General features: G+C 31.7%; 1 protein-coding gene and 1 pseudogene across 1 annotated transcript; one reads left to right on the forward strand and one right to left on the reverse strand.

The window, feature by feature from the left end:
* Nucleotides 1-654: 654 nt before the first annotated feature.
* On the reverse strand, nt 655-4,104 carry LOC142529850 (SUMO-activating enzyme subunit 1A). The gene is made up of 10 exons (XM_075635519.1): nt 3,937-4,104; nt 3,821-3,872; nt 3,506-3,701; nt 3,121-3,200; nt 2,908-3,024; nt 2,596-2,646; nt 1,512-1,578; nt 1,267-1,370; nt 1,081-1,185; nt 655-995 (listed from the first exon to the last, which is right to left on the reverse strand). Exons 1-10 carry the CDS (start codon nt 4,017-4,019, stop codon nt 879-881), a joined length of 972 nt encoding a protein of 323 aa, XP_075491634.1. The 5' UTR covers nt 4,020-4,104; the 3' UTR covers nt 655-878.
* Nucleotides 4,105-5,587: 1,483 nt separating this feature from the next.
* LOC142529891 (F-box/LRR-repeat protein At5g63520-like) lies at nt 5,588-17,361 on the forward strand (annotated as a pseudogene).
* The last annotated feature ends 258 nt before the right edge of the window (nt 17,362-17,619 follow it).

Consider the following 17,619-nt stretch of genomic DNA (forward strand, 5'->3'; position numbering starts at 1 on the left):
TGCCAGTTAAATCCCTACGACGTTGGTTTTGTGGGGGGTTGGGTTTTTGTAAAGATATCATCAAATCTTCTTCAAGAATCTCGAGTTTTTGGAACAATTCTTGGTTTTTCTCACTTAACTGTAAATCGTTCGAGTTTCCTGCTTCTGATGATTTTTTCATGGTGGGTTCTGTCTATTATGTTGGTTATTTTCTTGATGAATCGATGGATTGGTGGTGGGGTTAATGGATGAGAATTTAGTGGGATTTGAATTTCCCCACGTTCCTGATTTTTCTACTTTTTAAATTTAAAGCCTAAAGTTCTAGATTACGATATCTCCTTTTCTAACGCTGTTCTTGTTAAGGATAGAACACAGGGTTCGAAAATGGAAAAAAAATCGGATTAAAATATTTTGGTGGGGATATATATTCAGATTATTTTCAAGTACTGAATTCCAAAAATTACATGTTTTTTCAAATTTCTTACAAGAATGTCATCGATATAACTCAAAAGTCCAGAATGAGAAATTATGTGCAAAGTTATCACGATTATGGATGATAAAGTCAAAATTATTTGAAAATCTATGTGAAGTTGATTTAACAAGACACTAACATTGTAAAAGTTATTCATTAAATCAGGTTTTTTTAAATCCAAGTGTTTCTTCATCTAAGCTGGCTCAACACGAAACTGCTTCTATTTCTTTTTAAAGAGCTACTTGAAAAGGTATCCAATAGTTCTGGTAGTTTGCTTAAACAATGCTGCAGTGGGCAACAGATACAAATTCAAATTCAAATAAAAAAAAACATCATTTTCCTAGACAGTAGCAAACATCTGTATTCCAGTGAGCTGGAAGACACGAATCATTAGCCTAATCCGAATAATTAATCGAGAGCCTAAACTTCAGCCTTCAGTTTTCGCCGTGGATATATCTTCGATTAAACCTTTACCATCCATTGCATCGTAAAAGAAGAAATTTTTTAGCGGATCACCCTTGCCTGATATGGCTTTAATGACTTCCTGCATGGATGAAATTTTGGAAATCAGCGGATACTGCAACTCATTTGCACAGCTACGTTCAAGAAACTGTTTGGAAGCATGGTACCTGGCCAAGGATTCCACCAATGATGGCACAAACAGGTGGGAATTCTGTTTTACCTTTCAACAATCTCACCAGGAGGGAGTCGGGTATCAGCGACTCACTCACTGACTACATAAGATTATAAAAGATCAGGTACAAAAATGGTATGTTACTCAATTGTATGATTGATGAAAAGTGCACAAGACATACATTTGCCTCACAAAGTTCCCTCCTCAACGTTTGGACATTGAACAAGTCGGAGGTTGATGTTTCCCCTGGACTGCGGCCTTCAAGCTCTTCAAACTTTTCTATCACTAAAAGATTTACAGAACCACTTCCAAAATGACAAGGTATAAAAATTGGCAATCGCCACATGTATCAGGAGCAGTGTAAATCAACTGTTTCCACTTCAGTAATCTTCTGTATTGCAAGAAATGACGACAGCAAAATCATACCTCTCATAGCTAGGTACAACTTAGAAACCCTCTTTGGAAGTGATTTCCATGGGACAAAAATAGCCTCCTGTGTGGAACAAAAAAGGACATAGGCCTTGTGAAAAATCATGACAGAATTAGCGAAAAAATCAAGATTGTTCAGTGCATAAATAAATAGGCAGATGGAAGCTGAATGATAATGAGTTGGTGGGCGGTGAGCCAGAGGTGAGATTCATGTTATCAGGAAACAGTACTAGTTTCCTCCATAAGAGAGTATTAAGAGTCAGTTTTATGTTTCGAAGTAAAGAGCTTAAGCCCAAAGCATCTGACACCAGCTACTATTACCATTCACCCCTCAGCTTCAACAATGGGAACTAACCCTTATCATCTCCCATCTGTACCCACATCTCTACCCTGTAGTTAGCATCGGCCAGGCTGATAAATGTTCTTGATATGCGATTCCCTACTCATGATCAAAATAGATCACTAATTAATTAACCACCACTTAGAAGGAACTTTAGACCATCTAAAGTTCCTTTAGTGTTGCAACAGCAGTTGTCTATAATTGGTTTCAACATGGCCTCTAAGTTTCTCTTCTTGGCATGAATTCACTATCCAGTAAATGATCTTGTCGGTGATCCAAGATGGATAAGTTTGTCCTTATAAGCTGACCTAAATAATTTGCTCATTTTACCCATCAACTTTTTTAAGCTCTGAAGTCTGAAGTGGATCTTTTATATTCCAGTATTCCACAATAAATAAAGATGGAATTTCTACTCCATAATATTTCCATAAAACGGCAGCCCACAAACAACAGACAAACTAAGAACATGCTTGTTTTTATCCTCAAAATTCTGGAGCTACCAGTTTACTACTTCCAGTAAAGTTCTAAGCTCAGTTTAACTTTCTTGGAGGTTTATGCAACTTATATGCCATGTCAAAATAAATTTTACATCATCTCCCAACAAGAGTAAAATGGCAAGTCCAGCAATCCGAGTCACAGTCTATTTTTATGTTTACATTTAGCAGAAACTAAACCATCATCTATTGTAAATAAATTGGTAAGGTGAAAGGTTAGAAAACTGGTCAAGCATAACAATCATACCTCAAAACTGGGATACTCTACAAGGCATTCAAACTTCTCATCACCTTTTTTCTGACATAGGAGAGAGGAAAACAAATTGAATTTCGATTTCCACAAAAAATACACAATGAAGACACAGTAATAAGTTCAGCGGAATAAACCACACAAAAGACTGAAAATCTCAAGCTCAATCCCATAAATCACTTAACAAGATCATTTAATTTAAGCAATTCACAGTCCATTAAAGGAAATAAAATCATGGAACATGAAAAGCATGTACCACACAAAACCAAATAATCACAAGGTAAAATGTTGAACTGAGTTATATATCACCTTCAAGTATGTGTAATTCTGCAAATCAACAAATATTTCAGCACACGTGTCTCTGCAATCCAATGTGTAAAAGGCAACTCGTTTTAACATTTTGCGGCACTTCTCATTAACAGATTTCTGCAGTAGATTCATTCAAAACAAATAATAAGAAACCTGCATTACGTAAAAACAGCCCAAAGTTTAACTTTCTCCAACTACGCAAGGGATGCTGACCTTTGTTGCTAGGGAGCAACAATTTATAACTACTGCGTCAAACTTGCCAAATAAATCAATACTAAAGCTAGATAATTCACCTGAAAGAATCAAGAAAACTTGATATTAGATTAAGAAGTCTACGACAATCATAGCAGCCAAATCCACGACACTTGGACAAGTTGATTGATTAAAGAAGATGAAGCAAAAATTAAACCGGGGTTTTCCGGAACATTGCTCAACCAGAGATCATAGATATTTGAAGCCACACATAAGTAAAAAAAAAAAAGAATCCACACATAAGTGAAAAAAAATCCACAAGCTAGAATCCAAGTTTCAGAATTATCTCCAAACTCCAAAGTCCAAATCAACCAATCTTTAATTCAAGACGAAGCCAGGATCCCACCTCTTTCAACAGAAACTCTAACCATGGGGTTAAAATCTTTCAAGGACTCGCAACACAGCTCAGCAAGAGATCTCCCAGAGTACACGCTCTTGTCCAGAGGAATCAAAAAGTTGGCCGACAACAACTCCTCGGTCGCCAAACGATCATCGTTTATAGTCACACTGCCTACTCCAGCTAACACAATATTCTTGCAAAACTGCATCAATATCAGAAAAATGGTTATCATAAAGTTCCCAATTGAATCAACCCCACCTACAATAAAACTAAACCTCAAACTCCGACAAATCAGGCATCATAAGAAAGTAGCAAAAATACCTCAATAACACTGCCTTCAAGCCCACTGACGAGTATGTGAGATTTGCTCAGCCTGAAAATCAAATAAGCATTATACACACTGCGCTAGAAACAAATAAAGCAAGAATCTTTAATACCTTCGTTGAGCATCGGCGCCCCATACACGAATTTGGCGATCATAGAGAGCAGTTTCGTGCTCCGTTAATTCTTCTCCTTCCATTTTCGAGTTCAGCCTGAGGTTAACAGACCAAATAAACCCTAAGCGGGAAATGAGGCTAGCAAGGGAAGGATCTCAAAAGCGCGTTTTAATTGACAACTAACCATAAAATCGCTTATTCAACAAAAAAAATCCATGAAAACAAGTTAAATCTATTCAAGCATTAATATAAAGAAAATTTAAGCTAGTAATTAATCTAAACATGTCTCCCGATTTCTTACCAATTACTTTTGTAAAAACATAAAACCGTATAATTTGAAAGAAGGATATTTCTCTTTATATATACAAAAATGTCCAAAATACGGAAACAAAAAATAAAGTTTGTAGTTACGTGCCTTAGATTTAAAAACCCAGAAACGAGCCTTTGTTGATTGTTTCTTGACAATAAATTCGAATTCTCACTATCTTTTTCTATGTCGTCGTTTTCCAATAACACTTTCAGACCTAAATCCATAAAACGTAATCCATAAAATGTAATAAAGAGACAGTCTTTTACGAAGTTTTATATGCAATTTTATTTCCCAAAATCCATGAATATTATCGTATATCGACAAGTACACATACCTGAATCATGAAGACTGCGTATCCGTACTTTCGACATATCCATGGAACTTATTTTGAAGTGGAAACTAACGAGAAGTGGAGATTGAATCTATTATATAAGCTTGGATTCATTGAACCATTTAACAACAAGAAGTTGTTCATATTCCATTTTATCAGCAATTAATGACTTTCAAACAGTTATTATTGGCCATTATATTATAATTATAATTATAATAATGAAAAATAAAGGATAATTCATGCAATTTTAGACTCCCAATATTCCTCCCTATTTCAGGTGAATTGCACACCAACAGTCGAGCCTGCATTTTAATTATAATTTTGTTACTGATATCACAAAAATATATAGAGGTGAAATTGAAATATTTTAATAATACTGAAATAAAAATTTTTTTATTTAAAAAATTAACATTTGTTAAAGGGATTGTAATTTTCGACATTGATAAAAGTAATATTATTCTCGAAAATCATTTAATTTACATCCAAGTTAAAAACATAAAGTTAATATTTTAAATGACACATTTTTTTCAAAAGAGAGAAAAATGGTTTTCATTGGAAAAATATAAAAATAACTATTTTTAATTTTGAGTCCGATTATTTATTATTTCTAATTCTGAAAAACATGAAAGGCCGATGTCAAATTTTTAAAATTATAAATTTAAGCTAGTTAAATCGAAGTTTAAGCGTAAAAAAATGTTTGTAATTTCTAGTATAATTTTAATAAACTTGAGCCAAATAATAGTTGAGACAGTAAGCCTATAATTTTTAGGAAAATAATCTCGAATTTCTTAAAAAATATTGTAAGAGTTTTAATTATTTTTTATTTTACTGAAAATTGTTAATAGGGGGGGCAAAGGAACCAATTCGACCTTATTAATTTTCACTGTATCTGATGGAGTCATTGGGAGAGACGTGCTTACTGTTACGATGTTTATGGCGATTCGCTGCAATAATCTTAAAGTCAGTGTCACGCCACTTAGGTAATTGTTCTTTGATTGAGCACGCCAATATCATTTCGTTGCCGGTCAACCACCAGGTAATTGTTGTTGGTCTATGCTCCTAGAACAAAATCGTTAAGCTCGAGATGCATACTTTTTATTTCAATGTTTTAATGTACTACTATACTCTGGAGATGCGGCTCTCTGCTTGTGATCTTAGGCATAGTTTGGTACATGAGATAAGGGAGTGATCGATAAATAATCATCTTTATCCCATGTTTGGTACCTTTTCAAAAAGCTCATGATAATATCATGGGTCCTTGATAAATAGTTTTTTAGAATTATAAAATGTCCCTTCTATTAGGTGTGATAATTTTAATTTAATGATAAAATATACTACAAATGACTTAATTACCCTCAATTTATAAATGATTTTTATAAATCTATGCTAGTAGGTAGAAATTAAAATCAAATAAATATTTTTATTTATTTTTATATATTATATAATATGATAATTATATAAATGAATTCGAGATAAATATAAATGATTTTTATAAATGTCAATAAAATTATTAGCATCACTCGATCAACCTTAAAAATTGATATTTGACTTGACTCACAAAATCAAGGGCTCGATTATTATATTATATAATATATAAAATTAGGTAAAAATAAATAAATCATGCAAGTACTATTGGCGCATGAACAGATAAAAAAAATGAACTCAAGCAACAATTTTTAAATTATAAAATTTATTATGATAAGGTTAATTTTGTCATTACAATCTAATATATAAATTTAATCACTCTTATTAAAATCATACCAAACATTAAATTATAATATCCTATATTTTATTTATCCTTAACTTATCCTTATATTATATATCACATGTTTATCCTATCATGTGTACCAAACTATGCCTTAGAGTCTAAATTGTGGAAACACAGCTACCTTCTGTGCTAACTGCTAGTTATCATTGGATAGTCACCGTCGTATCTCAATTTTGCTAATATTTGATATGGCTGGCTGCCAATGAATCTCATCAGTCACCAGGCCTTCACACTGATGACTTTGTGATGGATATCAGACATTATTCATCAGCTGTTTCGGATTCTTCATCTCCTACTGGAATCATACTATTCGTTGTGGGTTACATTATCTTGGGATTTTCTTTATCATTTTGTTTTAATGATGTTTCAAAATAATTTGGTTTGTTTTTATCCAGAAAATCTAGACATGTACAATTTCTCGAACGTTTTCCTTGTTTGAGGTTTGAGATTTGAATGACCCCCTATGGGTGTGATTTACCTTCGATATCGGCTTTAATGGTGACTTATCTCATGTTATTACTCTGCAGAATGGTGCATTAAATTTTTGTTAAGCTGATCATGTTTGCAAGTATGGAAACCGGGAACTCTGGTAACAGTTCAATAGTCAAATACCTGTAATAACTTTATTGAAGTTTTAGACAATTTTTGTAATTTTTTATTTGAAAAGTCTACATTTTAAATGTTTCTCACCTTTAATTATCATTGTGCCAGGATCGTGGAGAAAACATCAAACCTGTCCTAAAAGTGATGGGTGAGTATTGAGCACTAAAAAAAAAAGAGGAAGTTAGCGACGGTTATGGCAACGGTTTTAACGACGGTTTACATGTCCGTCACGGAAAGTCGCGTCGCCTTCTATAGCGACGGTTTCTCAATAACCGTCGTTAATATGGCGTAGCGACGGTTAATATAAACACCGTCGCTAAGTTAAGCGATTTAAAACCGTCGCTAAAATAAGCGACGGTTTTGTCAAACACCGTCGCTAAAATAGGCGACGGTGTTGTCAAAAACCGTCGCTCTAATAAGCAACGATTTTTTCATAAACCGTCGCAAAAATAAGCCGACGGTTCTGTCGAAAACCGTCGCTATAACAAGCGACGTTTGTATTTGAAAAACCGAAGATTCATGAAGCGACGGTATTTAATCCAAATACTACGCAAAATTTCATAAATAAAATACTACGCAAAAATAAAATATTAAATTTTCTGTAAAAAAAGCTTTACAAACCTGACGTGCGCGAAGATATGCAGATCTACGTAACATTGAAAGATCATACCGACGAGCAAATCTACAAAATTAATATGAAAAAATGTTAGTACAAAAAAAAAAAAGAAACTTGAAACAAATTGATAGACTTTAAACTCTCAGAGAAAAAAGGCGCAAATCGCTGAAAAAATGTTCGCAAACCTCGGTATATATAGAACCATAGCGAGGGTTTTTGCAAAAACCGTGGGTACTAGCGATGCTTGCGTTTGGAACCGTCGTCGATCTAGATCGACGGTGGTTTAAGTACAATCGTCGCTATTGGCGACGGTAAAAGAAAACCGTCGCTATGAGCAACGGTTTACAAAAACCGTCGCCGAATTCAGCGACAGTTTTATTCTAGTTATACGTAGTTATATAAAAATATATTCTGTCAAGTATAATTGAAAAAAAATTAACAACAACATTTGAGAAATTTAATCATATTACTAATCTACAAATAATAATACAATTGTTTGGTACAAATGTCGTAAAAAAAATCAGAAAAAAACGTGGATACGGTGACTGGGATGTGATCTCTCAGCATGGCGTTTTCCGACGACTGACTGACACCCGATGACCCAACCCGTCGACCCGGAGCCATCTCATCTTGATTTTTTGTCATCGACTCAGCCATGTAGCGCTCCATCTCCTCCTGTGATGTTGATAAAAAATAAATCATATCGATTTTTCTTAATGTAACGTTAATGTGAATAACAAAATTTCATAAACTTACGTGGTGCAGGCGGGATCGCGGGTCAACGAACGATCACTAAATTGTTGAAAGAAAAATTCGTAGCGACGGTTTTTTTGCAAAAAACGTCGCTTTTAGCGACGGTTTGGGTACGATCACTAAATTGTTGAAAGAAAAAATTCGTTAGCGACGGTTTTTTGCAAAAAACGTCGCTTTTAGCGACGGTTTGGGTCTAACCGTCGCTCATAGCGACGGTTTTAGACAAACGGTCGCTAACAGAGATCGGCGACGGTTATGTTTTAACCGTCGCTATTGGCAACGGATAAAAAATATTGTCGCCTTCTATTGCGACGGTCTCGTTTTAGTAATATACTGTCGCCTTCTATTGCGACGGTCTAGTTTTATACCGTCGCACATGGCAACAGATAAAAATCCTGTCGCCTAATATGGCGACTGACATAATTATTAACGTCGCTAAAGGCGACGGTCAAAAATCCCGTCGCACAAAATGACGACGGGTCTGTTCTAACTGTCGCAAAATAGCGACGGGTTTTCAAACACCGTCGCTATTTTAGCGACGGTGTTTGAATAACCGTCGCTACCGTTGCTTAATTTATTAGGCGACGGTTTTGTGTAGAACCGTCGCTAATAAGGCGACGGTTTATAAAAAACCGTCGCTACACGAGCGACGGTTTTTCAAAAACCGTCGCTATGTCAACCATTTTTTAGTAGTGGAGTAATTATATCCAGGCATTATGCATGATATGAAATTGATCGTATATGATATACATTGATGTTTAAAGTGAAATACAAGTACAGTTGTCAGTAAGTGGAAGAAAAGTTAATTGCAGGGCAAATTTGAAAAAAATACATCTGCACATCTTTCATTTAAGATTCAGTACCTAGAAGATTTTTTTTACAAATTAATACCTGACAACACTACAAACTTAGTTTTAACTACCTACAAAGATAATTTTACATTTTTGCCCTTTTACTATTTAAATAAATATATAATTTTATTCACCAAATTAATTGTGTGTTTTCTATCTACCAGAATATTAGTACCTATTCTGTGGTTTCAGATACTTTATTTTGTTATTTGAATACTTCAAATGTGTAAAAAATTACTATATTTTCTAATAATCACCATAAATTCAGTCGTCGTTGGTTTTTCATTAAAAATACATTATGATGACTTATTCATGTCATTTTATTTTAAAAAAAATATAGTTCATCAATCATCATTAAAATAAGATTAAGTACTTATTTTGACATAAAAAATATCTATTTTTAAGTTTCAGATACTTGATTTGGCTCTTTAAATACTCTAAATATGTAAGAAAATACTGGATCTTGAACGATCACCATAAATTCAGTCACTGTTTGTCTTTTCATGAAATGTGTATTTGAATGACATATTCATCTCATTTAATATTTTTTTGTAAAAAAAAATCAAATTCTCAACTGAGCATGTAAATTTTAAAATACTTAGTTTTATTTGAGAAATGCCTATTTTCAGTTTGCAAATACTTGATTTCGTAAATGAGATACTCACAATATGTATTAAAATACTGGATATTCGAATAGACAACGTAAATTCATCAAATATTGGTATTTCAATGAAAAATGCATTTGAATGACATATTAATCTCATTTAATATTTTTTGTTAAAAAACCAAATTCTCAAATAAGTATGCAAATTTTAAAGTACTTAGTTTTACTTGAGAAGTACCTAATTTGAGTTCGCAAATACTTGATTTCGTAAATGAGATACTCACGATATGTATTAAAATATTGGATATTCGAATAAGCAACGTAAGTTCTCCAAGTGTTGGTATTTTCATGAAATATGCATGCATTTGGATGACAAGTACCTAATTTGAGTTTGCAAATACTCGATTTGGTACAAGAGATACTCATAATATTTAATAGAGTATTGGATATTCAAATATGCAACGTAAGTTTACCAAGTGTTGGCTTTCCATGGAAGATTCGTTTGGATGACATATTTATCTCATTTAATATATTTTCTGTAAAAAAAAATCTCAAATAAGCATGAAAATTTTAAAATACTTAGTTTACTTGAGAAGTACATAATTTCATATTTCAAATACTTGATTTAGTACATGAGATACTCATAATATGTGATAGAATATTGGATATTCGAATATGCAACGTAAGTTCACCAAGTGTTGGTATTTCTATGAAAAATGCATTTGGATGACATATTTATCTCATTTAATATTTTTTTGTAAAAAAAAACCAAATTCTCAAATAAGTATGAATATTTAAAAATACTTAATTTTACTTGAGAAGTACCTAATTTCATATTGCAAATATTTGATTTGGTACACGAGATACTCATAATATGTAATTAGACTACTGGATATTCGAATATGCAACGTAAGTTCACCAAGTATTGGTCTTTCCATGGAATATGCATTTGGATTACATATTCATTTTATTTAATATTTTTTTGGTAAAAAATATTCTCAAATAAGCATGAAAATTTTAAAGTACTTAGTTTTACCCGAGAAGTATCTAATTTGAGTTTGCAAATACTTGATTTCGTAAATGAGATAATCACAATATGTATTAAAATACTGGATATTCGAATATGCAATATTTCCATGAAAAATTCATTAGGATACTTATTCATGTCATTTAAATAAATAAACATAGTTCATTATTCATCATGAACTAATTGGGAGATATATATTATGAACATAGTTCGTAAATGAGCTTGAAGTTTGCACTTTAAGTATAGCTATCGATTCTAAGATTAATTATTTATAAAATACTCATCAATATTAATTTACAATACTTTTTGATATTCATTGAATGACTTATTTGACAATTATACTTATTGGTAATTATTCATTATACTTATTAGTATTTTTTTCTTTATACTTATGAGTATTAATTTATAATAACATTAATATTCATTCACAATACTTGTTGGTATTCATTAAATGACAAGACAATACTTCGTTGTATATCATCTTCATTAGTATTCATTCATAATATTTATTGGTAATCATTCATTATATGTATCAATATTATTTCATTATACTTATTATCAAATTTGAGTTTTAAAATCGTAAAATCAATTATCAGTGGAATCTAATTATGTAATACTTGTAACAATTTAGGTATCACATTTTTATTTCACGGATCTCATCATCAAAGGCCACTCAATATTGACTTCAAATTATATATTTTGACATCATCAAATAATCGAATTTGAGTATTTAAATAGTAAAATCAAGTATTTGTGGATTCCTATTTGGTATTATTTGTATTAATTTAGGTATCACATTTTTATTTCACGAATGTCATCATCAAAGACCACTCAATATTAACTTCAAACTATATAATTTGACATCCTCAAATAGTTGGATATAAGAATTTAGACAGTAAAATCAAGTATTTGCGAACTCGCATTAGATACTCTTTGTACCAATTTAGCTACCATATTTTAACTTCACCAATTTAGATACTCTTCGTATCAATGCATCTTCCATGGAAAGATCAACACTTGGTGATCTTACGTTGCCTATTCGAATATCCAGTATTTTAATACATATTGTGAGTATCTTATTCAAGATATAAAGTATTTGCAAATTCAAATTAGATACTTCTCAAATAAAACTAAGTATTTTAAAATTTCAATACTTAGTTGAGAATTTGTTTTTGTTTTGGTTTTTGTTTTTTGTTTTTACAAAAAAAAAAAATTAAATGAGATGAATATGTCATCCAAATGCATCTTCCAAGGAACGATAAACACTTGGTGAGCTTACGTTCCATATTCGAATATCCAGTATTCTATTACATATTATGAGTATCTCATATACTAAATCAAATATTTTTAATCTCAAATTAGGCACTTCTCAAATAAAAATATGTACTTTAAAATTTCCATGCTTAGTTGGGAATTTGTTTTTTCTTTTACATTTTTTTTTTAAATGAGATGAATATGTCATCCAAATACTTATTATATGGAAATATCAATACTTGTTGAACTTACGTTTTTCTATTCGAATATTCAGTATTTTAATACATAGTGTGAGTATCTCATTTACGAAATCAAGTATTTGCAAACTCAAATTAGGTACTTCTTAAGTAAAAATAAGTACTTTAAAATTTTCATGCTTAGTTGAAAATTTGTTTTTTTATAAAAAAAATATTAAATGAGATGAATATGTCATCTAAATGTATATTCCATAAAAATACCAACACTTGGTGAACCTACGTTGTTTATTCGAATATCCAGTATTTTAGTACATATTGTGAGTATCTCATTTACGAAATCAAGTATTTGCCCAAATTAAGTACTTCACGTATTGGTAGACTCGAATAGATACTTTTTGTACTAATTTAGGTATCACATTTTAATTTAAAAAATGACACATAAAAAATCACTCAATATTACTTGAAACTATATTCTTTTATATACCAAAATAATCAAATTTGAGTATTAAAAAGACAAAATCAAGTATATGCGAAATCAAATTAGGTACTATTTGTACCAATTTAGGTAGCACGTTTTTTATTCACAAATATTATCATCAAAGAACATTCAATATTATCTTCAAACTATATATTTTTACATACTCAATCGAATTTGACTATTAAACGGTAAAATCAAGTATTTGTGGACTCGAATTATGTATTATTTGTATTAATTTAAGTATCACATTTTTACTTCACGAATATCATCATCGGTGTCAATTAATATTAACTTCAAATTATATTTTGGCATCCTAAAATTATTGTATATGAGTATTTACGGGGTAAAATCATGTATTTATAGACTCTAATTAGATACTCTTTGTACCAATTTAAGTATCACATTTTAACTTCACAAATGACATCATCAAAAGTTACTTAATATTACTTGAAACTTAAGTATTTTCTTGCACATTTAAAGTTTCAAATAGCTAAATCAAATATTTGGAACCCCAAAATAAGTATTTTATCGATCAAAATAAGTACTTTTTCTAATTCAACAATGAGTGAGAAACTATATTTTTTAAAAAATTAGATGACATGAATAAGTAATCTTAATGTATTTTCAATGAAAAGACCAACAATTATTGAATTTATTGTGATAGCTCGAAGATCCAGTATTTTCTTACACATTTGGATTATTAAAATAGTCAAAATAAATACTTAATTTTATTTCAAGATGAGTGATGACCTATGTTTTTTCTAAAAAAATAAAATGAGATGAATAAGTCATCCTAATGCATTTTTCATGAAAAGACTAACAATGACAGAATTTATGGTGAATGCTCGAAAATATAGTATTTTCTTATTTATTTGGAGTATTCAAAGAGCGAAATCAAGTATCTGAAACCCCATAATAGGTACTTTATATATCAAAATAAGTATTTATTTTTATTCCATGATAATTGATAAACAAATTTTTTATAAAATTATATTTTAAATGAAGAAGATTCATGTAATTTTTGTGACTAAAATAATATATTTATTGAAATAATAAAGGGTAAAAATGTAACTTTTGCTTTGTGAGAGTTAAAACTAAAAGCATAGATTTGTCAGGTTACTGATTTCTAAAAAATTATGACTAGGTACTGAATCTTTATTGAAAGATTGGCAGATGTATTTTTTTGGAATTTACCGTTAATTGTATTCATATAAATCAACAGCCTGAATTTTTGGCGTATCAGCATAGATTAAGCTGAACAATATGCCATTGTTTGTTGCCTGTTGTTTTGCAGAGTACGCCTTTCCAACAGACACTGTCATTGTAGGGAATTCCGATTGTCATATCTTACACAAATGTCCAAGCAGAAATGGTACGAGACAATGTTCCTATGCCGCTGCAGTTGCACTTGTATTTGCAAAGGACAAGAACAAACCAGCAGGTGAGTTTTCTTTAATTCCGCCTTACACGTGAAGTTTCTCATAGAATATCACGTGACAAAAAATTGTTTCACACCAGTTGATCTTCTCTCGACTGTAATTGTTTAGCTTGATTAGGTCTATGATACCGATATATCCTATATTTTGGTGGCATATTTATTTGTAGATGTTGGTGAAACTCAATTTGATGTCATTTTACTAAGGGGCTGCATATCACAATTGGTACTCCATACAAGGCAGTTTCTGTTAAATGTAATGAAACGTCAACTATTCTCACTGCTGAGAGACTAATACATCATGAACATCTTGATGGTCAAGCTATCTTGAATCAAATTTATGACGAGGTAGCTTTTATCAAAGCTTTTTTTAGAACTTATCCAAGCTTTACTTTGATACTGTATTCTTATTTTGAGCATATAAAGTGAACACAAGTTATGAAAGTATATGAATTTGTACTCAAAACTAAGATTTAAGCTTACTTAATCATGTTGATCAGCAAGTTTCCAAGTTTCAATGGGAAAAATGAGGCAGTTTAACATCTCAGTGTATCATTAGTTCTTTGGAGACCATTTTATGCATGATAAATTCCTTTCTCTAATGCGTTAATTTATACAGCTTGGAGATCGCGTTCCTGAGCCTGTTCTATACATTGGAGTCACTAAAAAAAGAAAATGTTCAATTGGGAAGGAGAAAGTTAGATGGCTGCATTTTCTGGAATTTCATGAAATTAGGGGGTAAATCTACTCTTGTGGTCTTGTTTAGCAATTCTGCTTTTTTTTTTTTCAAGGACTCACTATCTACATTCTAAACTTGGTTAGCAAAATGATATTAATTGGTAAAAATAGTTGGAATGCTTTCCATGTTTTTTGAAATCTTTAGATTTAGTCCAATTTTAGAATTTGCTGAAATTTTGTTCTGTGGAGGCAGAAATAAGAAACTGTGTCGTGTCTTGAGACAAGCTTGTAGGGATGGCAGCTTCTCTTGTTTTTCAGAGGAGATGATGAGTACCTATTTGTTGATTCCTGTGACATTAAAACTAGAGAGCCCTTTCGTTTTTATGTCTCGGACTCCAAAGTCGCTTTATCATCTTGCAATGAAGTCTCTGATACCCTCAGACATTTGAAACAAAGTTGCGACAAAAGAAAATTTTTTGGTTGCATCATCTTCACCTGCTGTGGTCGTCGTGACTCGTTCTTTGGGCAGCCCTGTATTGATAGCTCCCCATTTTCGGAAAACTTTCCCGGTGTTACTTTTTCTGGAACTTACTGCGCTGGGGAAATAGCTCGTGGGAAGTTGAGTATGTATGATGTAGGCGTCTCTGTTCGGAGTTGTCTGCACTTATACATTGCTGTCTACCTAGTTATGTCTTATACTTCGGCTCCACAGTGTTAGAACCCGGTGGATGTCTTTTGCAGTTTTGTCTTCTCTTCAATCGATCCTTGTGAACCTGAAAATTTCGAAAGGCGGGGTTGAGGACTCGTCATTGCTGGGAGTTAAGTGCATCTAGTAGTATATAGTTGGTATGAGCGCACACCAACTTTTGTGCAGACTGTTAGTTTGGTGCATCTTCTGTCTATCTGTTATTTGATAATTCACACGGATGCCCAAATTGCGATATTTTAATTGATAATTTTGTCACTACTCTTAAGGCACGATTAATGGTTATTCTATAATTGTGTTTGATATTCACTGAAAATTTAGGGTTCGGTTCCAGTCTAGAGCCAGGTTTCGAATTTGTCCTGAGCCTGAAATAACGAAGGAGACCGATAGAAAAAGGACGGGAGGGTGTCCCGACGTAACCCTTTCGATGCTCAAGTCAGACACTGATGATATAAAGGGGAGCAGCTAAGGGCGCTGATGAAAAATAATATAGTGAATGAATCGGTTATACATCCGAACCTGATATTTATAGGAGAATACATGAGCTCGTGCTGAGTCTGTCTTTCATTTGGGCTAAGGACCCATCCATGGGTATGAGTGTTCATTTATTGTTCTATATATGTATATGAATATTTTTATATATTGCAAAGTTTCTTTCTTTACATCTATTGAACATTGCCATAGAGTGATTGCCAACAAGAATGAGAAGCAAAACATCATAGAAAAATTGGAAAAGAAAAAAAGAAACTTCATAAATAATAGATCAAATTAATAATTATTTGAAGTATATTCGAACGTGTTCGAGTTTGTCTGACTTGTTCTTTTTGTCTAAAGTTGTAATGATACAAATGCATATCCTTCTTATTTATCTTGCATTTTCCTACATTTTATGGCCAATTTCAAACGTAAAAATTTAATGTATCAATGAAAATAATCCACCATATGACGATAATCTCTTCGTATTTATATTCAACCCACTACCAAAAATATTGATCAATTAATTATTATCCATAATAACGAGTTAATAAAACATAAATAATTGAGAAAACGTGTGTATTTGAATGTGAAATACGATATTCTCTTAAAGATTATTCGATTGAATGTGGAATTTCTCATCATAACCATTTCAACATAAAACTTTTGTGAGACCATCTCATCAGTAAATTTTGTGAGACATATATTCTATTTAGATCATGAATGAAAAAATATTAAAATATTTATTACCGAATTTTTTCAATTCTTTATATTGTCTAACAAAGACCTACTACCATCTTAAAATCTTTATTTCTGATTTTTTTTTTCCCTTCAATTCTAGCTCTTTCAGTTCAAAAACTGATTTAAATCAATATTACAAAACTTGATGATATTGGCACGGCTCAATCAAACAAAATGACCTAACTCTCGGGCGATTTGATTTGATTGAGCCGTTCCAACATCATAATTAGCAAATTGGAGCAAAAAATACCACCAAATAGTTTTTGAAATTCCATAAAACATTACCTATATTGCATCTTGATATCATGAAGAACCTCGACGATTTGCAGTATATTTGACATCAAGGTCTCAAATTCGAGACTCAATTATAACATATCCCTTTCTCGATTCAAAAAAAATAATCATGAAGAACGAATTCATGGACTCATTATTCTATCAACTCCGTTTCTCTATTCCAATGTATGCCTTGGGATGGATATAAATATCAAGAAAAAAAAACAGATGATAGAAAATTAGAAGTGAGAACGAAGGAGAAAACATAGAAACTTGTATTTTGGATGTTACAAGTTTTTGCCACACTCAAAAGGTTGGAATTTATATATAAAAAAATTCCCTATCAAGTCTTCCATGAAACATAGTGGTTGGTGACATATATGTAATGACACAAAGGTGTCCCTATCTTTAAATATATTAATCAATATTAATGACTATTTTAGAGCATTTGCCAACTTGGAAAAACCTAATTTCGATACGAAAAGTTACCATTGGCACATCATTAGCAAAATCTTTCTACAATGGGAAAATAATTGTGACAAAATTACAAAAAATATTGGACAAGACGTTGTCGTGTCTTGTTA

The sequence above is a fragment of the Primulina tabacum genome, chromosome 16, assembly GCF_025594145.1.
Source record: "Primulina tabacum isolate GXHZ01 chromosome 16, ASM2559414v2, whole genome shotgun sequence".
NCBI classification, from domain to species: domain Eukaryota; kingdom Viridiplantae; phylum Streptophyta; class Magnoliopsida; order Lamiales; family Gesneriaceae; genus Primulina; species Primulina tabacum.